Source organism: Pithys albifrons, chromosome 7 (assembly GCF_047495875.1).
Source record: "Pithys albifrons albifrons isolate INPA30051 chromosome 7, PitAlb_v1, whole genome shotgun sequence".
NCBI lineage: Eukaryota > Metazoa > Chordata > Aves > Passeriformes > Thamnophilidae > Pithys > Pithys albifrons.
In genome coordinates, this window is record NC_092464.1 from 30,017,655 (window position 1) to 30,041,879 (window position 24,225).

The window sequence follows — 24,225 nt, forward strand, 5'->3', positions numbered from 1 at the left end:
ATCTGGCCCTTGCTCCCAAAGTTGCCAAGGTTTTAGCCAACAATTTGTCCGCTACTGTGCATCTAATCATCTGTTGCTCCTGGCAATAATAATGTAACAGACATTGATTCCTTTAATACAAAATGAAGCCACAGGAAAATTCCCAAATCAGTCTAGACATTTTGCCTCGAAGGACTTGCCTGACCTATGCCAAAATAATGCTAAACTGCTACAGCTGACTCCACTTTCCTACTACAGAGGATACTAAAATGCTTCACACATGTTTGAAAAAGAATCCCAGTAACGTTGTGCCCTTTCAAAAAGCACTTTAGAAGTTTACAAAATCCACATGGAATACACTCCCTATTATTTACATACAGAAAAGACAATCCTTCGAGCAAATACTTCTACAATGGGCCTAACAATAGGCCACTTCCTTTCTTACTCTGGCAAAATCTTCCCTGAACATTCGCAGGGGGTTGTTAAAGGAGGACAATTTGGGGGTTTCCTTTTCTTCCACTAATGATCAGGTTGGACAGTTTGCAGAATATCTCAACCCCATCTGCAGACATCTTGTAATGATTTTTTTGAGGAGTGGAATAACATCTGCCTCCCAGAATTCAGCATCAAAGTATTTGCATGATTCCTCCTGACATAACTATTGTTTTGTATCTTGTCATTACTGTGTTTATATATAGCAGCTCTCTCCTATGCAGGCAGAGGCTGTAACGCCCTGGAAGTAAATGTGATTGCTTATTATTCAAAAAGTGGGTAATGTTAGCTATGAACAGATGTACTAATTCAGTGTAATCCCAAAAAGTACTAATCTCTACACACTTTATATACAGATAGGATCGAATACCTAAGATCAGTCTGATCTGTGTGGGTATGTGTAAGGAGGCTATAGACATGTATCAGAGAAACATCTCTAAAATGTGTTGAAGCTCATTCTCCTTCAGTAACTATTTTCTGTTTCTTTTTTTTCTTTTTACTTCAACTTCATTCTAATTAGTTAAATATAAACTTCCATAATTTGCAAAAGTTTGCTATCAACAGCTGATTTAACTAACTACATATGCAATACAAACACCCCTCCTCAAAAAAAGTAAATTTTGTGGTAAATTTTCACAGGATGAGCAAATCTGGAGGATTATTGTAAAACAATGTATAAATTATTAGCAGGGAAAAAAGGTGTATCAAATAATTTTTCTCGATATTAGCACTGTTATATACTTATCTCTCTATTTTTGAATAGTCATCACACTTTGCCATGAAGGATTTCTGCAGAACAGCTTTCTAACATGTTCCTCTTTTTTTTCAGCTGTTTGGAGCTATTTTCTCACAAAATCCTCGGCTTCACTGGACTGGTCACATTGGTGAACAATTCTACAGTAGCCCCAGCATTCATGCTGACAACTCTCTAACCATCATATCATTGTCCCTAGGCTGTTTATTTACATCTCTGACATAGAAGCTGGTCGGCATCTTCTACATATCACTCCACTTCTTCTATTTTCAGTTCTTTCTCTGCCAAAACATGAAAGGTAAAGCTTTTTAGATGCTCCTACTACCTTCCTTGCTTCAGCAGATACCTTTCAAATTCTCAATGCTTTGTTAAATCCAGGTACTTCAGCCTTTATATATTGTGGGTGTGTTACTTGGTACAGTAATGTGACATGACCAAATATGTTTTGTGTTATAGAAAAAAGACCTCTGAGATCTCTGTGCATTTTACAATATGTCAGAAACAGTATTATAGAAATCAGTCTCAGCCTATCCTGATTAAAGGAAAAAGATGGTCTACCTGACTTCCTGATACTCTAATTCCTTAAAAAGGTCTGCTCCAGGGAACACTTGACTTCTGGTAAGTCAAGTCTTCCCCCTCCCTTGCAGGATCATACATCACATTTGTTCCTATTTAAAATAAAAAGTTGAACAGAAACATGAAACTACCTTAAGCAAAGATGAACAAGTCTGGTCTAAGGAATCTATTCCTTATTTACTATCTTTGGAAAGGGTAGATTTTCAATTAACACTTCAACTTTCCTAATTTCCCTTAGGGCTGATAGGCACAGAAAAGAAATGTATTTTAAAAGATCAGGAATTTAATTATTATTAACATACTAAAATATAAGTAACAAAAAAAATCCAACTGGCTGATTTTGTACCAAGTACATTAAAATTGAAGTAAATCATGGGTTCTGCCGTTTTTTACAACTTTTCCACAGGTTTTACTAGTTATTAGAGATTTGCATTTTTGATTTTAAAAATTAACTTTTCTACTACTATTATGTACTGTGTTTCATTACATTGTGCAGAAAATGAGAACTCACAAATATGACATATCATAACCATGTACTGATACAACATTACATTTATATTTATAGCTCCTCCTACCCAAAATCACAAGGAAAACCCCTGGCTAAGGTAAAGCCTCCTGCTTGCGAGACACCACACATATTATAAATACAGTTCTTTCTCCCCTTGCAGTTTTTGGCATCTATCACTTGTTCACCTTGGGTCACATAGGCATCGCGTCACATATGCTATCACATAGCACAAATAAAAGCTGTAACTTTTATAAATGTTATAGATTTTATAAATTTTACAAATTGAAGGGCATGAAAGCAATGCTGTATTTCCTAAGCTGAACACAGAGATTTGCAACAAGAAGGGTTAAGCAGTGCTACATATGATTAGGTGTCTGTATCTGCCAAAATCACACTATGCCTGTTCATTTATTATAGCTAAGTGCTCCATCTAATGACACGTAAGTCAGAGTAGTGAGGTCTTTTAAGATCAAGACATCATTTTAGCTCCACTGGCTGTTGTGGGCTCTGAACAGCTGCTTAATTTCAATACGGATGTTAAATGTTTTCAGTCTGTCTTATGTGATGTCCAGTACAGCAGACAAGAGGTATCCTGAGTTAAAAGTGGCAGAAACCTAATAAAATGTTAAAATCAGTGTCACTGCTCTGGAGCAGAAGGAGTAGATACTTCCTAAACTGGTCTTCTGATCCTGTTGCATTGGAGCGATTTTCATTTGAGGTAGAACATTGAAAAGCTTTCCCTTTCCTCTTGTACCTTCACTTACCTGCCTCATCAAAAAAGGCTTTTCACCAAGAAACAACAATGGTTCTCAAACTGATTGCATTCCCCAAATAAAAAAGTAAAAATATAGGACATCTGAATGCCTTTTTTTTTCCCTCTCTAACATATACACAGACATTTTAAAAAACGGTTGTTTTTACCACTGATGTTAAAACTGATGCTAACTGAAAGAGTCTGAGACTATTTTAAGGAAATATTTCCATGAAACTATACTATTTTTTCAGTATGGTTAAAAAAAATTCAAAATTAACCATTAGAAAACCTAACGGTATCCAGGACCTCACCAGCAAGTGATGAATGTTTTTTTTAATCATCTCTCAAAGCCATTGCAAAGACAACGGAGTGTATGCAATTTTTGAGCAACAAAATTTAAAAGGTTTGAAAAGCACTACTATAAAGTGAGAAGTTAATACTTATGTCAGAAATCTTGACATCATCACAGTGAAATCAGAAAATAATATATATCAGAACAAAGATCTGTTTAGAATATGTATGTTGTAGGCAATAAAGAAGACATGAGAGTGAAAACTAAACAGAGATCCAGCAAACAAAAATGAAATGCATCACAATGATGCATGTGAACACCTGTCTGAATGTCTTCAAAATCTGTGCTGGATTTTTGGAGCCAAATGTAAAGGTGATTCACTGTAGCACCCAAATACTTTAAGATAATATTGTAAACCAATCTTTGGTAGTTGTATATAAAATTAATTGAAGTAGATTCAACAGGGCATGTATTTTTTCCCAAATCATTACTATGATATTTTCATTTGAGCAAGAAACGGAAAATGTTTTCTAAGGAAATTACTTAATTTGGTTAAGATCACACAAAAGCACTTTTTCATATTTTGATAGCATTGATACCTCATTCCTTTCTAGTTCTAAATAAATTTAAAATGGCAATAAAAGGAGAAGGAGCTCTAGTCTGCTCCACCCAGATTGGTAGCAGACAAGAGGAGACAAAAATAGAGCAAATCTATAACGGTCACAGAACTGACCCTTAAATGAATTCTGCAACTTTGTGGTCAATATACTCAGCAATCTTTCATTCATGAAAGAGAACACATCTGGAAATAAATACTTTAAACCTACCTACTCACATCAGATGGTGCATTAAACAGAGATGGAATTTAAGAATAGTATTCCACATTACCCACAGTGTAGCTGAAAAGCCTATGTTACCTGAAGCAATAATTTAAATGAACAGTTTCTTTCTAAGGAATGCGTGTTTGACTGTTGTCTTTCCCTACATTGTTGCTGCAAAATGGTTTCAAAACTGTATAAAATACAGAGGACTGGGATCATGATCTCATGCTAAGTCAGTCAAAATTAATACCATTCCCAGCTTTGTGAATGACTTGAAACATGAGTAACAAAATTATTTTCTCTGTTTGGTTCATCTGTATGCTGATGCTTGCCTCCACCGGCTTGTTGTGGGAATTAATTATGAATATTTTAATATTTAGGAAGCATCATAAGCTGCATCCATTCCTACAAAAATCTGTCCTACAGTAGCTTGACTAAGTTTTTCAGGACAACGATTATCTTGGTTTCTTTACTTGTTTGTACAGTTCTCAGAACAATAGGGTCTTAATCCTTGGCTTGGACAGTTAGACACCATTGAAACATAAATAATTCGAAACAATATGAGTTGAGAGGTTTTAGTGAAGTGTTATACCTCCCAGGACTCCAAGGCACAAAACATTTAAACAACCAGAGCTTAGCCAAAGCAAAGGGAACTGGGGACAACGAACCATAGCTTTGGTTGCTTCTAACAACTTTGGTGGCTTGTTCTTGAAAGAACAGGGATACAAAAAAGAAGACTGATGGAATGCATATGTGAGAAAAGAACACTACTCAGAGGAGCATAGGGACTGCAAATATCGTTGTCTTTTGAGTGAGGCATTTAGGGCAAGAGATTTTTATGTACTTGACAGCTCTTTGCTATCTGAAAATTATGAGAAAACACAGTAGAAAAAATAGGCCGTTGTTTGGGGGGTTTTGAGAACCAGCACATAAACATGCAATTTGCCAAAAGAGATACTATACGAAAGAGTTGTATAATCAGTGGTAGCTGTTGTCTCTTGAAATGTGTTCTGTGCACATATAAGCTGTCTTTATCATGAGCATACCCACTATATTCAAGGTGCAGTCTCAGAAGTATTAGTTGTGTGTCATGATATACACCAAGAACACCCCATTGTTTCCTATTAGAAGTAAAAAGGTTGGAGCCAGTCCAATCACTCCGATAGCTCTTCACTTTGGACCGTCCTCATTTTCAGCATCTAACAGCTTTAAGTAGCAAGCAAAAGGGTATGACATGGGATTTCTGCCAACATTTCTAAGTATAAATTACTTAACAATTAAGTAACAGTTTCTTCTTCATTGCCTGTCCTCGCATTTGTTCTGTTGCTGGTGACTTCTAAGCTTTGTACTCTCTGAAAGTGATTATCAGAAATCTGGGCTTGTTCAGAAATGAAAGACTGATGGGAAGCATGACTGTCAGCATTACTGTGAAAAATAATTCCTTCCAAGTGACAAATGAAGAAATGCTCTGCTTCCAGTCAGTCTGGAAGATACCTGGAGGACAAGCAATTTCCACAAGGTGATGAATGAAAAGGAAGTAGAATGTTGAGACCAAAGGCTGGAGTGTTTCCAGTAAACCATGAATGCAGGGTGGGGCAAATGAAAGCAGTCTTCAGGGCAGATAAAGGCAAAAGTCAGGTTTAATACACCACCTACAATTTTTATTTTCCTACATAAAGTTGAAATTAAAGTAATATATTAGGAAAAAATAGAGAATTGCAACAGAGACTAAGTAAACATTATTTTCATCCACTAATCAAACTATGTAAAATATACATTCAACAAGAAACAAATTACACATTTACCTATAGTAAATTGATTATCCCAATATTTTATAACAGCCTGTATCCTATTAAATTTTTATAGAATATCATTACTACAGTGCATCCAAAACTCTTTGATACTCTCAGTCAACAATACATACTTAGCATATACCTAACTTTAAACATATTAACCCACTCATTTAAGTAATCTATTTAATGCATAATAAAAATGACAGCAAATCCATCTTTCCAACTGTTTAAACCCATCACCCACTCTTGTATTTGGCAGTTTGATATTCAAAAAACTTGAATAGATTAGACTGATAAGGAATTTTCAAAACATTGAGAAGTAATATGCACAGAGTTTGACGTGATCTTAATTAGATGCCAAATCTATTTTTGAAAGAAGGGAAATAAAACTATTTCTCTTGGTTTTTTAACTGAATTAAATTTTTAAAAGTCTTTAAAACAAGTCTTAATATCTTACCTGTTGATATGCTTCATAGATTACATTAAACAAGAAAGCTTGAGGCATTTCACTCGCTCTGTACCTGGCCCGTTCCAATGAGTGGTCTAAACAGCCATCTGCAGCAGAGGCAATGACAGTAGAAACTAGAGGACGAATTGCTCCTGCTGCCTGTGGAACAAAATACAAAGACAGACCTAAATGTTATCAATATTAATGTATATCAGATAGCTGTAGTCAAAAAAAACTTTAAAATACATTTTTTTCCTTCTTTATCTTTTCTGTATCTCACAATGCTAAGTCGCACTACCTAGTCTGTATGAGACTTTCAACATTAACATAACAATGAACAAGTACGTGAGAGACAATTTATAAGGAAAAAAAAATCTTAGGTCCCTCATAAACATCTATTGCAAATACATGTACAGACCTGAAATGTTCATTTTTCAGACTTCCTTCTGCATTCATAGTAGGCGTTTTCTGTAAGGGCTGTTCTAGGCCTATTCGAGGATCAAACAGCAGCAGACACACCTGAGAGGTCTCAACAATCTACAACACCTATTGCTTTTACAGATTTCAATTTAGCTTGTCTGCTCAAAAATAGAAAGAAAACTTTCAGAAAATTGATCTTGTTCCTTTGTGTTAAATTCACCATGTGAAATACTAAGCAACCACACCTATCAGTGAAATCACAGGGAACACAACACATACAAATCAATATCCAGCAGCACTGTGCTCCAGAAGAGATATTCAAATGCTTATATTTCAGTTTTAGTATTGCCTAGTTCTGAAATCAATTAAACATATATCTGTGATGTTTTCCTCAATATATAATATTAGACATCTATGGCATCTCTGAAACAGAATTCTCCTAGCTGGTTCTAGGCATTTTGATACCAGAAAGTCACCCACACTTCATCAGTCACTTGTCAAACACTCACATGAATTTTAGATAAAGCTTAAGGCCATTAGGACAGGAGCTGTCCATACAATAATGAAGAAAAGAATGCAATGGCAGAACACTGCTTATCAAGTCCAGGGCAAAAAGCATGCTCCCCAATTATGCTAACCACTGAAAACGGCATGTTCTCCTTATATTGCTTACTATCAATTTTTAAGAATTAAAAATAATAATTGATGCTATTTCAAAACATTGGGATCTATATGACATCTTACATCAGGATACCTAGACAATCATCCCCAGTGCTGAACTCTGGACAAATTTCACAGAAGCCACAGAAGATTTTCTGAGGTTTAGTGAATTTTGACACAGAAAAAGAATAGGTCTCTTGTCACATAAGAGCATTTCTATTACTTTTACTTATTTCTGTTGGCAAATCCTGCCCTCATAAAGGAGTCCTGTCCTTTTTTAGAAAATTTTTGACCTCAGATAAGCATACAACGGTAGAAGGAGATAAAAAAATGAGTCCAATTTTTTGTACTCTCAGAAGAAAAAGAACCAGATCTTCACTCTCTTTCACACTACTAAACAATAAAACAAAAGGGAATGCAGTCAGAGTGTTGAGCACTTTATGAGCTCTAAATTACAGTTTCTTAGTTCATTCTTTTCCAGAATGAGAACAGACATGTGAACCAATTTCTCATACCCGAAAAGTTCTGATATGCATGAGTTACCAGGGCAGGGTGAAGGGAGAGAAAAGATTCAAAAGATTGGTGTGACAAAAGAAATTTTTTAACTACTTTCTCAAAATCTGAAAACCACTTTTTCTTTTTAATACATGGGAAGAGATATCTACATAAAACACTACATGGAGCAAAACACTATCATCCAAAGGTAAAACGTGGCACAGAAAGATCAGCAAAAACTATGAACTGTCTGTAAAGGACCTCGAGAGGTAATCTAGTCCATCTTTCTATCCTAGGCAGGATCAATTTTCCTTCTGTACTAAAAAAGACAAACTGAGAAAACTAAACACCACTATAATTTTAGTAATACATCAATGAATTAAATGAGGTGTAAATTTAATAGACGTACTTAGAGCAAAAGCTGTGCATAGCAGAAGTAGAAAGATTAAATTATCTGCAACTGGTCCCCTGTTTCCTGTGATTCAAGGACATGGATTATTACATCTATATCCCAGATGCTGGGCATTTGGACTGTTATTTTGCTCTGCTGTCGTATTTTAATTGGTCACACACACATACAAAAATTGTAAACTTAGAAGGTCATGGGAAAAGAGAGAGAGCAGCATGCTAGCCACAGCTTTTCTGTAATTAGCTGTATATCTGAAATTTTCTCTCTGAAACAATTACCATTCCAGAAAACCAGTCAGCAAAAGAGAATTCCTTAGGCTGACCCAATATTTTATTACAGTTTTTAACAATCGTGTCATGTTACATTTTAAGCATAAAACAGGCTGAAAGAATACAATGTGACTTGCATAACCAAATCTCTCAAGTGAAACATCCACTCTGAGAAACAAAAACCCAAACTGCAATTCTAAATAAAATTGAATACTCAAAATTATATTCTTAAAAGAACTCTGAAAGACATTGTTTTCTTGCCATCTGGCTTATTGCACAATAAAAATTTATGAATGTCTGTATCAGTATCTTTGTGTTAATACTGAACCACAACTCCCGCTCTGCCGAAGCCTAGCTCTTCCAAAAGATTCAGAAAGAACTAATTTCAACTAAATCCAAATGCAACATTTTTTTAAATGCCCCCAATTAACTTCTCAAGTAATTGAAAGCTTCACGGCACTTAAAATCAAACAACTACAGTTTGGCTTTACATTACTTCAGAACTGAGTCCAGCATGGCAGGCTCAGAGTTTCTCACCTGCCTTCCCACCATTTCAATAAAAAATCACAAGTTGGGCACTCTTAAGATTTCTTCTGCAGTACGTCCACCCAAACTATACCTGACACTCACTTAAGACATGAAATGAAATACAACGAATAAGACTCTTGCCTGACTTCTAAAATCATGCAAGGGACAGAAATTCTATGTATGCAGTAACAGGATAATTAGCAGTCATTTGATTCAAAAAAACAAGCAAACAAAAAACCAGGTTTTATTCCAAAAAAGGACAACTCAGTCCACAACTGAAAGCTTATGAATAGAGAGCTGTAGTGCTTAGTAAAACCAAGAAATTTCTACTGCACAGAGACCTTCATATGATAAGCAGCCGGGATCCAAATGCCCCAAAACCATAAGCTAGAGCACACTTGCAAAGGTGCAGCACTGAGTCAAAATCTCAAAATCCTGAGACAAGATACAGAAATTGGTTGTTTGTTTTGCTCAGTAGTGGCTCACTTTTCTGCAGGACCTTCCTGTGTCTCAGTGCGCACACACACAGACTCCCTCAACCAAATGACGTGACCCAACACACAGGGTTGCACATACCACTTCAGTGACTTGTGAACCACGTAAGTTTCTAAGGCCTCTTTCAGACTGGGTGAAATTGGCATCAAGCAAGGGAAAATACTGGCCTGCGTATGCCCTGCAATGTTGTCATATGGCACAAGAGAGCGGAGTCCCTCACACACGAAACCTTTCATCTGCAGTACTGCTGGTATATGCCAACACAGCTGCCAAACCCACACTGGCTTACGCAGACCTCACCACATGTGCTTCTGCTTCCAAAACTGGCTCATGAGTATCTTCATTCATGGTGTGAGCAAAATACTTGGTGTGCAAAAACAGAATTGAGCTGTGAGTTTTGTTCTTGTACAAAGGCGAAGGCAGGGTACAGTTTAAGATGTATGGCTCATTCTGCGGTATTTCCTTCTGGTTAGTGCAAGTCCCCTTTCTACTCTGAAAGGCACAAAACCTTTTCTGAATTCCACTCCTAGCAGCCTTGCGCTGAACTGCATAGGCAATTTAGGAGCTTATGACAGGTCTAAAGACTAAATTTTTTAGTTCAGAAACTTAAATATTAGGGCACAGTGAGGAAAATAATACATTAAGGCACTACTGTAGCTAAAGGGACTTTTGTCCCTGGTGATTATGGGGTGTAAGTGAAGAGCACAATCACCCAGCTAGTCTAAATCTATTCAGTTACAATAACAAATATTTTATTCTTTGCAAGAATTTTTCATGTTGGCTCTTGTGTAAATCAGCATCAAATAATTATTTCCATATTAGAAAAGGAAAGTATATACTAAGTCTCAGATATTTGAATTTTATTTGTTCTAATCTGAGAACCCTTAACATCAGGAATGCACAGCTATTTGGCCCAGTTCTCAGGCAAGAGGTTAAAACATGAACTTAAAAAAAATGAATCAAACAAAGAAAATCTGTTTTCATTTAAAATTATAAGTACTTTTTAATGTCACTGTAGTTTTACAAATCTTTTTTTCACTTTGAATTAGCATGCCACAAAATACAAATCCTGTGAGTCTAAAGGAAGTGCTTGGGTCTTATACTGACATTTCCCTGCTCAAGAGTTCTCATCTTCCAGTTTCTAATAATTTTGACCCAGGTCTCAAGCAGGTTTGCTTTCAAGATCATATACAAAATGCATCATACACCCTTCCTGAATCTGAAGTGGAAAGCTAATCTGAATTTCTGTAAATGTCCACTTTACAGCCTTCAAGCCACTCTACTCCAAATGCAGTTAAGCACTAGTTTTGGTGAACCTTGCCCGTCCAGAAAATGCATACACTTCTTTCCTCCATTTTTGCACCTTTTGTTTAAATAAATCAGGTAAAGAATCAAAATATCAGTGGGCAAGCTCTTAAAATATTCCTTCATAGCACAGCAGACATTGATGAAAATACTGCTGACAGGTTAGTTTTATTTTGCAAACAAAATATCGGAAGAAGAAACATCCTTTTAATCTATCACTTCCTTAAAGCAACCCAAAAATGTCTAAGAACACAGAATTCCATAAGCTGTAGGGGAAGTGACAGACTTGTATCATTCAGAAGCAAGCTCACAGATTCATCTGCTCAAACTGAACCCACCTACAGATGCTTTCAGCATCAATGTCTTTTATGACCAATTTAAAACAGCACAAATCAAAAATGTTTACAAACAGGTTCTCAGTTTTGTATTGTTTTTTTTCTAGATCACAGTATACATTCAAGATTTAAAGATTCAATGGTGACTGGAAAGAAGGTAGAGAACGAAGTGCATCATGCACTTCAGTGTAAGAGTACCTCACAAGTATGTTCAATAGATCCAAGGCGTACTAATTCACCTTTTCACTAAACAGGAACACTGTATTGTTCTCAGTTTATTACACTTCTACCCTAACAAGAAATTGTTTAGGTGCATGTATTCAGTGAACCCATAAACAGGGTGTGCTTTAAGATCAGACAACACAGTCAGTTCAAGGAAAGTTAAATCCAAACAGTATTAATGACATCTTTTACTACAAAATGAAGGATTAATGTTTAGGACCACAAAAGCCTGCACACAACACAGCAACTTGGCTAACACAAAGTAGTTCTACTGAATATTTATAAAAAATTAAAATCTTCATTTTGTTTCAAATAAGATAATGTAAGGTAATAAAACAAAACCCTAACAGAACCCATTAAAATTTTTATAAGGATTATAATAATTATAATCTTCATCCAAGATCAACACTCCCCATCTACAACACAGCATACCAAGAACAAGCTATCAAAGAGCCAGAATCTCCAAAAGAGCATGAAAACCAACACAAACACATCGCTGCTCTGGTCATTTTGGGTAGCCAGATTTGAAACAGAGCAATGCTAAATAGCTGCAAAGCTCAGTAAGTTGAATTATATGGATTAGGAAGAAAAAAAAAGTTGCAGTGGCCTAAAATAATTTTAAAAATACCACAACTACAATTCCTTTTGTTTTAGAACACTTGTGGTAACAAGCTCAGACAACCACAGATCCTGCAGGCCGGCATACTAAAAAAAAGTACCCTACATCTTTGGCATGCCCTTGTCCCCAGTAGGTCCCAAGTACTAGTGTAGATCCACAAAATCCACTTACATGGCCAGTCTGCAACCCTGAACTTGAAGTGAGTGGGAATCACATCTAAAACTTTACAGAGTGTAGTCAGAAACAAGTTGTCTTCCACCCCTCTGACTCCCTTCTACTTTTTAATTACACCAGCAATACTCTTTTTCCTGATCCAGAGCCTCTATCTCTTCTGAAATTCGTTTTCCCTATGTTTTCTGTCTTCTCAGCTGTCTAGTAGCATTGTGTACATTTTCTATTTATTTTATATGCTCTTACATATTTTCTCAGTATTCCTATTTATAAATTTTAATTTTTTAATCAGAGTTGTTTTCAACACTGACAAGCAAAATAGTACTGAGGCAAGACTCACAAATAATTTAACCACCCTGTCTTAGAAAAAATAAACTTGCATTGCATATATACACTGAAAATAGAAGTACATTAGAAATATATTTTCATCATTTCAAAGTAGCTGACCTCTTTGAAATTCTATGCTAGCAATTGTGGGACTTGTCACAGTTCGTAGGACAAATACATCTATCTTGGACCTCCATTAAAGTCAGTTTTATAAAGGTAAATTTGATAAACATACAAACAATTTTATCTTGCTTTTCCATGAAGACAACGATTGCATTAGGACAGTGTTGAATTACATAACAATAACAATCAATGATAATTTAGACAAACTAGGTATCTAGCAGTTTACAAATACATCCTGGAATATTTTTTGTTGGGTGAAAGATTATCTAAATGTATCCAAACACTACCATCTCATAAGAATTTTGGTCTAAATTAGGTCTGGCTACAAAGCAGCAAAAGAAGCTCAGAACAACTATGATTAATTTCTTCTCATTTTAGTCCATCAAACTGTTTCCACATGTTACTACAGAGAAAGTATTCTTTTATACAGATCAAACTGCTTGCCAGGAAGGGCATTCACAGCCATCTACAGTATGAAAAAAATACAGAAATAAACACAGTACTTGTGATGCATGAAACAGGTAGAAACTTGTATTTCTATTCAGACATCTGCACTCAAACTAATTGTATCTATAGTAATCAACATACTTCAGCCACACTCAGTAATCACCATTTCAGTTAGACTTGTCTCTACTGATTTATTTCATACTTATCAAACAGCATCTTGAAAGCAAAATTCAAAAACTTAATTATAAGATTAAAATATTTCACATATTTAAAAGGATGTTCTTTTCAAATTTCTTCCATTATAAATCTGAAGGCGAGAATATCTAGTAAAACAAAGGCACGCAATTCTTTTCAGAAAATAAAGCAATTAGAGAAATACTTCTAATGCATATTCAGGGTATAGCACTGAAATACCATATCTTACTTTCTTATGTTTCTTTTTTTCTTTGCCTTTCTGCATTTTGTATCCACTTCTTGTCTTGGGCTACATTTTTTTCTCTATAACCAAAAGTTTTTATCTACAAGAAGTTTCGTGATTCCACTGGAGAGATGAAAGATTTAGAGTATTTCCTCCTCCAACCTACAGAAATTCTAGCAAAACAATTCTATTTTGATGAAAAAGATGGGGGCATAAACAAAGTAATGACACAAACTATAAGCCACCATCCTATACAGAAGTGTAGTTGGGAACAATTTTGACTATATGAGCAAAGCTTTCTAAACTTAGGTGTGAACATTCATTCAAGCCCAAACTAGCCAAACTTCCAAACTGAAGTAATACAAGCCTGCACATAGTCCATAGAGTTCATAACCTCATTCTGCACCCAGAACCCACCTGCTTTGTGTATAGCAAGGCAAGGCAGTGCTCTGGCTGCATGGATTCAACTCCAATCAGTCACCAACTGCCTCCGTAACTCCTTCTGTTAATGTCACGTCCCAGAGAGCCCCCAGCCCGGTACCTCAGCTGCACACGTCTCTTGAGGGACCAGGTACAGCACGCAGTCAGTCTGGACTGCAGGACAACCAAGATGACTCCGTAAACCATAGCAGAACACAGTAAAAGTAGAGCTACTCTCACTATCACACAGAAACATACATTTGAATCCAAAGCATGACATACTTTCACCCACACTCGCCCCCAGACTCTACCATGTAGCACAGACATAACTTGTGGGACTGTGCTGTGGTGGGGCCAGGATTCCTTCTACCAGCAAACAAGTATGATGTGCAACCCAGACATCTTCTAATGTAGCCACTAGGAACTAAGACTGAAAAAAATAAAGGTTGCCAACTTTCTGCCAGGTATCTTCTGCCTACATACTCTGTAAGAAAAAGAATACTTCTTACATTACCTTATTTTTAACTTTGTTGGGGAAAAAACCCCAAAATTGGCAATCCTTACAGGCACAGCATGTTTGATTCTCATTAGTGAGCACCAAAATTTCTTGTATGTAAACAGTATCACCAGCAACTGCAATTCCAGCTACCTTGACACATTTGCTCTGGCAGCTTCTAATTGCCTAAGGACAGAACTGGTTGAAATGTTAAACAGGACTGGTCTAACACAGATATTAAACCTAATCATCAGCCAGACAAAAAGAAGGTTAATTAGGACACATGTCAGGAGTTTTGAACACTACGAAAAAAGGCTTGTATGCTAAACTTCACCTAATTTCCTTCAAGTCTGTTTACCCAGCTGGCTAGAAGCAACAGTCAAACTCACTAAAATTGGGCACATGTTAATCTTAAACCCACACCAGGAAGGAAGAAGCTATAATTATGTTTATTCCTAGCTGCAAAAGAGGGGATGTTTAATCAGAAATTTAATATACACTTTGATCCAATGTTAATGAGCTGACACTATGTTGTACATTGAACTGACTTCAAAGACACGGGATGCCTTAAACAAATGTAATGTATATTTATAACACTGTTTAAGAAAAAGAAAACATTTCTTCTAATGAGGTCACCTTTATCAGAGCATACTATCTGAGTAACTGGGGATGGTACATGTACATCAGAGACACGTCAGAGCCCCAGTTAGCTATGGCAAACTAAAGAAGATAACAGAAACTGTTGCTCAAAAATTAAGACCGCAAATGTTTTTACTTTACATAAAATCAGTTCTTTGCATTTAAAGCATTTACCCCTAAGCATCAGTAAATATTGTTTTGCTCTAATCAACCACATGCTAAATTCTAAATGTTATTCTGTGGAAAAAGTAAGACTTCTCAAATTAAATAAAAAAGATTCCCTTCAAAAAGAGAACGATAGGAATACGCAACTGAAAATAAATGTGTATAAAGTAGATGATGAAAGCAAAACTAGGCATATCACAGGCTGCAATTTTTCAACACAGCACTAAAAACATGATCAAAAACATACAGCAGGAAAAAAGCAAAACCAAGAATATACATATGCACTAAGAAAAGGTAAAGACAGTACTGCAAACAATGATACAAGTGCGCAAAGTTTTGATTTCATACTAAAATTGGATTTTTTTACAAAAGCAGACTGCAAGAATTCCATTTATGTTGCTTTTGTATCATGAATTGCTGCCATAAATTTTTAATACAATAAAGCAAAAAATTACAAAAGTTAGCAGCATTAAACCAATATATACAATTTTAATGTGTCAGAAAAATTAGCATTTCTTGTGCATTCCTTGTGAGAAACTCAAGAATGGCCAAGGAAATTAGTGTTTTTCATAGATATAGTACTGTACATTCCATAAAATACATTTTGTCATATTATTAGCCAAAAAAAATCTTACTACATTAGTCAATATATTTCACTATTTTATTGTCACAGTGCAGTAACTGGTAATGTTTAAGATGTTCTTATTTATTAAGGTTCTGTTTTGTGCTTCATAGATGTTTTAAAAATATTTTAAAGTTTGTATTAAGTCTGTATAATACTACCAAAGATCCATACTAAGTACATGATCCAGACCACACAGAACATCTCCCACCTCAAGAGCAGCACATGCTGGTTTGGAGCTTCAAGACTTTCTTAAAACGTATTTATTCTTTTCAGTTGTCAGCAAGAGTTGTACTTTATACACAATTACGATGAATTCTATAAGATGAATCATTCAGTCTAAGCAATCCAAACACTTCAAAGCAAATCATGTGGTCAGTTTGCTACCATCAGTTTTCCATATATTTAGAAATATTTTAAAGCATACTTACAGTTTTACATTTTGGCATTCATTCAACATAACTGACAAGAAGATGATAACTGATAACAAGTTAGCACATTCTTGTTCTAACTTGAGCTATACTGCAAATCTAGGCAGTAAAATTAAACAAAATACTTGCTATAAAAATTAATGAACTGTGAAAACAGTAATTTTTGCCTCTAAAATTACTAAGATTGTTTATTTTACTTTGGCAGCATAATATTACCTTGCATTAACAACTAATGAAATACAACTTACAGTCAGCGAGCCATCTGTTCTTAACACCACAAATACTGATTTACATTGCAAAAAGCTATCAGTGAGCGTACACTGTGCCACAAATGATTTTGCATATTAGTGCAAATCAACATAAAGATAAGTTAACACTTGTATTAGTATAATAGAAATCTTGATGTTACTGCCACAGGAGTTATAATTGCATTTAAAAACTTTCTTCTTGAAGAATATTTTACCTCCAGACAATATACATCACTACAAAATCAGCAATATCATACGTGAATGATACTACTCCATTGCTTATCATTAAACACATGATTTGCACCATATTATAAAGAAAGAAGAAGAAAAATCTTGAGGTGTTGCAGGAAGACTCTTGTACAATTTAATCAACCAAATGCAAAACTTTAGTGTTTAATTTATAACTCTTTCCCACACAGAGTATTGAGCAACCAAATGCACAGCACTATAGTTTGTGGTCATACACTGCTCTAAACCAGCTCTGCACCTGCTTATCAAATGTTTTTGCCTTCTGAACTTGCTCGGCTGCTTCTCTCGGAACTGCTTGTGCCCTCTGCTTGCAAGAAACCTTGCACCTGAGCTTCTTTTTCTTACAGCCCATTCATTATATGAAAAATTTCAAGTCACCTCCTCATATAAGCTTCAGCTAACACCTTCTCTGTTATCCAGGGCCTAGTAAAACAGATCATTACACCTTACCATGTCAGTTTGGCTCAAACAGTGACTTCAATATGCGCATGTGTGAATTTGATACCTCATGAATTCTCTCCTACATGCTCCAAGGCTCCTCAAGGCAGTTTTAGTTCTATCTGTATCACAGCCCACTTGCTTCTTGGAAACAGGATGATAAGTACAGAACCAGTCCAGCAAACTATTAGACCATGTGAAACAGGCCAAGTTGGCTTTCAGAAGCTTCACCTAACCTGCAGGGCTGGTGTTCTCCCTGCCACAACCACCAAGATCATAAACTCTGCCAAAATGCAGCTGGGAATATTTCTAGATGAAAACTCAGATAATGTTTCTTTTCAGTGCATTATTTGGTGAAAAAGGGAAAAATTTACATTCCTAATCCTTAGCCAGAGAGATATGACTAAGGATATCTTCCAAACCTCACCCTGTAGGCATTGCTAGAATGATCCAAGGCCTTTACTCATGCTGGACAAGGTAAGATTTCCCTTATTTTAAGGAACTGTTCTTTAATCCTTTAATCTGCTGCAGGAAGAAATCTGAGTGACTAAACAGACACATCTTCACTAACTGCTGCTTCATTTCCCAAAATTCATATTGTTTCCTCAGATAAAACACATAGATTTTAACTAGGCTCAAAACAACAGCCGTATCATACATGTAGTTTCTCTAAATTTAAAGGAGGTACATTTTATAGACGCTAGACAAAAACTACCTCAGCAACCACTTAAGTACAGGAAACTATACTCAAATATTTTTTTCAGAATAAACTAACTCTCTTTAAAAAAAATAAGGAAAAAAAAGAAAAAAAGGAGGGTAAAATTACTATTTGCATAGACTTCCAGAAGGCAAAAAAATGGTGGATCAAGTCACCTTTTAAAAAGGATTAAACACTAGTTGTGTTAGGCACAGTTGGCTCTGTTAGCACAACACAGAAATGCTGCAAAAAAGAAAGGGAGATTGCAATTTAAGTTTCCATCTATGATATATGTATTTCAGTTTGTTGAGTTGCATCCTTCCTAAGAAATGCAATGAATCATCTAAATCACTGAGATTGGGAAATGACAGAGCTGTTTCTCCCCTTACCAATGCTTTGCCACCATCAAACACTACATCTTGCTAGAACTAAGACTTCAAGTATTTAATAACAATACATTAGTTCTCCAGTCAACACAGAAGACAATTAACAATTTGACTGAGAAGGTTACAGCTTTTCATGGGACCAATAATGCCATAAGCTACGGAAACATCAGTATGCTTTCTATAGCTATCCATTAAAAAGGAACAATGCATTGTATAAGTATTTCTGTACAACAACAAAACCACATTTCATTTCTTCACACATTCAGAAAAGTTCTAGGGCTACTGAAGAGCTTTGGATGTTCACAATAATGTAGAATCACAAAATAGTTTGAGTTAAAGGTTATATAGTTGGGTTAAAAGTTATGTAGTCCAATCCCACTGCAATCAGCAGAGATATCTTCAACTACATCAGATTGCTCAGAGCCCTGTCCAGTCTGACCTTGAATGTTTCCAGGGATGAGGCATCTACTATCTCTTTGGAAAACCTGTTTCAGTGTTTGACCATTGCCATGGTAAAAAATTTCTTCTCTATATCTAGTCTGAATCTACTCTTTTCTAGTTTAAAATGATTACTCCTTGTCTTATTTCAAGAGACACTGCTAAAAAACTTGTCCCCATCTTTCATATAAGCTCTTTTTAAGTACTGAAAGGCCACAATAAGGTCTCCCCAGAACTTTCTCTTGTCCAGGCTAAACGAGCCCAACTCTCTTAGCCTTTACTCATAGGATAGGTGTCTAATATCTCTGATAATTTTTGTGGCCCTCTGCTGGATTCACTCCAATAGGTCCTTGTCTTTCTTCTGCTAAGGGCCCCAGTGCTGGATGCAGTACTCCAGGTGGGGTCCCATGAAAGCAGAGTAGAAGGGTATAATCACCTCCCTCACCCTGCTGGCCACACCTCTCCTGACTCAGGACACTCTTGCCTTTCTGGGCTGTAAGTGCATATTGTCAGTTCAGGACTAGTTTCCACCCACAAGTACCCTCAAGCCCTTTTCCAAAGGGTTCTCTAAATCCCTTTACCCCGGACCCTGTATTTATACCAGGGATTGTCCCAGCTGAGGTACTGGAACTTGCACATGGCCACATTAAACCTCAGTGTCCTCAGAGGCCCCCTGCTCAAGCTTGTCCGGGTCCCTCTGAATGGCATTCCACTCTTCAGGCATGTCAACCGCACCACTCAGCTTGGTGTCATCTACAAATTATCTGAAGGTGCACTTGATCCCTCTGTTTGTGTCAATGCTGAAGGTATTAAAGAGTACTGGTCCCAATACGGACCCCTGAGGAACATCACTAGTCACCAATCCCCACCTGGACACTGAGCTGTTAACCACAACCCCCTGGATGCAACTATCCAACCAATTCCTCATCAACTGAACAGTCCACCCATCAAATCCTTCTCTCTCGAATTTAGAGAGGAGGATAATGGAGAGGACTGTGTCAAATGCCTGGAGAAGCCCAGACAAGCAACAGCCATAGGTCTTCTCTTGTCCACTGATGTAGTCACTCCATCATAGAAGGCCCCTAGGTTGGTTAGGCAGGACTTGCCCTTAGTGAAGCCATGACAGCTCTCTAAAATCACCTCTCTGTCCTACATGTGCTTTAGCATAGCTAGGGGTATGCAGACCTTATAATATTTTATTCTAAAATTGCTACATAATAATGAATTGGTACATTTCACTCATAAGTTTTTTCACATTGACATCAGACACTTCCCTAAACTACAGAACTCATTCTATCAGTGAAATAAAAACCATATCAAGATGGTAATGTGCCTTCAGTTCTTGATTCTGATTCTGCAGAAGGGTCTGACAGGACAACTGGAGCTTCCCAAAGCACCAAGTATACAACAAAAGTAGAACTTTTGAGAACACAGAGAGAGGATGACGTCAGATGATCCAGGGCATCTGTCACTGATGTAGCCTGTACAGCTGGATAAAATCAGTCTTTGAATATAACAGTGAGGACAAATATAATGTGCAAAATATTCTATATAGGACAAAACCAGAGGAGATAAGAAAACATAAAAAGATACTCACTTTCAAAAGAAAAAGTACAAAGGTCAGAATGGGCAGAACTGCTCCAGCATTCCATCCCCATTCAAGTACAACATACCAGATGACCTTACTTATCCACTCAAGCCCCCCTTCAACTTCAGTGGAGAAAAAGAGCTGGAGTTTTGGTTTGCCATCAACCAGGTTTTGCTGATGTAACTCAACAATCACAGATAACAAAATAAAGTGTCTTTTGTAGCTGGCTGAAATAACAGCATCTGCACAGGTACCTGTTTTCTGCTCCAGCCTTTCATTACAGTAAGGAAGGACTGAGAAGGGCAGCACTAACAGGAACAGACTGAGCATAGCATGCAGTGTTTTCTCTCTGGGGGTATTATTTTGACTGACTGCATAAAGCTGAGAATAAAGTAATGATGTTAGACAGCTTCCAGAAAACAGCTTTTAAAAGTGCCATTTTGACTCAGTCTTCCTGAAATAATAAACTATACTTTCAAATCTAGTTTATGTTAACGAGAGAAAAAAAAGTCTTTGATTGTATGTGCCTTCTTTTTTTAAATTCTCAATAGCAGAACTGACAAGTTCCTCCCTGCCTTCTTGATGTTTTTTTCTTGTAAGCATTTTTCTTTTTAGTTATGTTCTGCAAAATGCAATGTTGGCAATGAGATATTGCTAGAGGCTTTGGACTCATGCCTTCTAAAGCTTCCACTTTTCCCAACTTTTACTAGCAATAAAGAATTTGTGTAGAGAAACATGTAATTTTAATTGCAAAATTACCCCAAAAACATAAATGGAATTTAATTGGTTACAAAGTAATATTTTCTCATAATCAAGGAACTGTTTGGAAGATTTAAGGCATAATTTATTAGTTCTGGTTAAGGTGCACATTTTGATTCCTACAGGCAAATAACAAACTGATTAGTAAGTGTAATAAAGCAGTTTATTTGTCTGACAATTGGCAGCTAGAAGTGCAATAACTTACTTGATCAATTGCCATTTTAAAGAACATTACAGCTTCTCATAATTACGCTATCTATATGGTATGCAGATGAATAACAATACAGCATTACCCCTATTAACACAAGTGATTTAGTATCATGTTTTTGCCAGGTTTTCTACCTTTCTACATAATGCAAAAGGAAGTAATTACTTTTGGTACTGAAAGACTGAAGAACTGACTCCCTTTCAGATACACAAAGAATCTGATAATAGGAAGAACTATAGACGGAAGTTTCTCTTGATTCAGTTTTTTCTGTTATTTAAAACCAGGTGTATCAGTTCTGAGAAGAGTCATAGCTTTCCATTTTTCTTCAGCTTTCCATTTCTTCAGAATTCTGCAGCTGTCAAGTGAAGACAGACAACTGTCTCTGGGAGGAAGCTTTTCCAATTCATTACATAAAATGTAGTTCTTCTCATGTTATTTAATTCAATGACTCTGTCATCAATAGCACACAGCTCTTGGGAGTCCAATCCTGTGATGGCCCAGCCTCACTAAATTCTAAGGATCTACATCAACTGAAAAAGCCACAACAGAGCAAATAAATACTGTGCACATTTCAGAAAGGCATTACACAACAAAAAAGACAATGATACATGTAAGGATTATCTTTTTGAGATCAAGTGACACTTCAGTGATCCAGGTAAGGAAATATTTACCAGTTGGAAGTTCAGATAAACTAGAGTACACTGACTTGAGAACATCAATGGAGATTGCCTTGGTTCTCTGCTGTTTTACAGAAAATGTCTTACACACAATTAAAAAGAAAACTAGAAGATTACATTAAAATCTCACGAGTTTCAAGAAAAAAGTGAACCAGTTAAAAAAAATTAAACATAAATTCAAATGAGATAGGATTTACCTTAACATGCAAAGACACCTAAACACAAACATATTCAGGAAAGTTATTGGCATTTCAACTCAACATCAGTCCAATTAACCCCATTCTTCTACCACTCTCAAAGAATCGCATTTAAAACCTATGCACAAAGAGGATTTATTTCAAAGTCTTTGGCAGAGAATCAATTCTGCAATGCTATTTTGTGTTATATGAGAAAGGTCAAAAACCTTGTTAAAACTCTAACAGAATTTACGTTTTAGTGACTGGAAACTTATGTTCTGTATCACTGACAACTAGAGAGCAGAGTTTCTATTTTATTACTATTTCTTATTAAGCCTATCTACAAAAGTACAGGCCTGCTAGTAAGAGGCTCAATATATTCAGATTTCTATCAATGTTCTCAGAGACCTTGCATAATTTGATTTTCATAATAAATATTTTAGCAAGCTATACATTCCCCTTTCGCACTATGAGCTTTCAAAAAATGGTGAAGGAGCACTAAGAAAATACTACAGTTAATTTTTCAGAGTCATTACTCCACTGCCAATGAATGTGACTCATCTGTCAATTAGCTCATCTTTTAACACATTTTCTGGAAAAGACAAGCGTGGTAAATTTTCCTAGATTTCTAGTACCCAATCTGCTGTCACTAATGACTTCTACCTCAAACCATCTCATTGAAGCAGGGAAGCATTATGCTGTCTTATTAATGGAAAATTCAAGTACAAAGTAAGGACAGAAAATTGTTACAAGCAAGTCTGTGGCTAAGTCCTGATTTCTTACATCTCTGCCTTAGCCAGTTCTTGTTGCTAGTGCATACCTTTCCTAGTCTTCTACTAGCATAATACAACTTCTACCAACTCTTACACTTCAAATATCACTTACTTTCTCAGAAATCTTTCTGGTTTCTGTGAATAATCCCAGTACTCAGATGCAGTGATGAACAGGAGAATACCCAACCTACGGCTGGAGGCTTCCCACTGCCCATTTCACAGCAGTTTGCAATGCTTACAAGCTCTAGAACAATTTAGCATTACTACAGAGATATTTCTCTTGCTGCTTATTCAAGATTTGCATATAAGTTTGAAATTAAAACAAAGGTTGAGAGTCAAACGATGCAGTACATACATCCTTTGGCCGTTGCTAGAAATCACTGACAGAACTACTCTCGTATTAGGTGATCATTCTGTATGAAAAGAAAAGGCAAACTATCATTATGCAATCTACCCTTCAACTAACAAATTGCCAGTTAATTCAATCTCTTACTGACAGTCTCTATGGCAATAACTATTCCCTGTAGAAAATAACATCTGCGGCATTTCAAAGTGTCACCTTCCTCCACCTGACTTCTTTGCTTAATAGGGATTCTGGATCTGTTCTACTTAAAAAAAACCAACATCTCACATTAATACAATTTCTAGAAAAGTCCTATTTATCAATCATGATTTCATGTTGTACAGTATGAAACACATTGCAGAGTTGCCTTGCTGTACAGTACATACCCCATGTTCTTTAGCAGCCATAACCACTTTTGAAAGAATATCTTCTTCAACAAATGGCCTCACAGCATCATGGATAATCACTACTTCTGGTTTCTGGAGCAGATGGCTGGAAAATTCCTTCTCTGCAAATACTTTCAGTCCATTAAAAATTGACCGGTGACGAGTTACTCCACCTTCTACTACCATAACTCTTTTGTGGCCATATTTTTCAATTATAGTCTTCATTGTTGCAATATTTTCAGAAGAGACCACCACAATAATGTCAGATATCCAACTTATCCTAGAAGAAATAGCACAAAACCAGAGAAAGTAGGTATGAATAACTACATAAAAGTAGAGATATATGAAGAAAAGAAAATAGTAACAAAATTTCAAGATGGTAAAATAAAGCATCTCTCAATATACTCAAATCCATGTTTTCATACT

General features: G+C 36.1%; 1 protein-coding gene across 3 annotated transcripts in view; it reads right to left on the bottom strand.

Moving 5' to 3' along the window:
- The window catches only part of CRPPA (CDP-L-ribitol pyrophosphorylase A), a 107,583-nt gene that overhangs the window by 76,327 nt on the left and 7,031 nt on the right, over window positions 1–24,225 (bottom strand). For all 3 annotated transcript variants that reach the window (XM_071560840.1, XM_071560841.1, XM_071560842.1), the window contains exons 2-3: window positions 23,800–24,079; window positions 6,427–6,576 (exon numbers count right to left, since the gene is read on the bottom strand). In XM_071560840.1, the coding sequence (XP_071416941.1) occupies window positions 6,427–6,576; window positions 23,800–24,079 (430 nt within the window). The remainder of the gene's footprint in view (window positions 1–6,426; window positions 6,577–23,799; window positions 24,080–24,225) is intronic.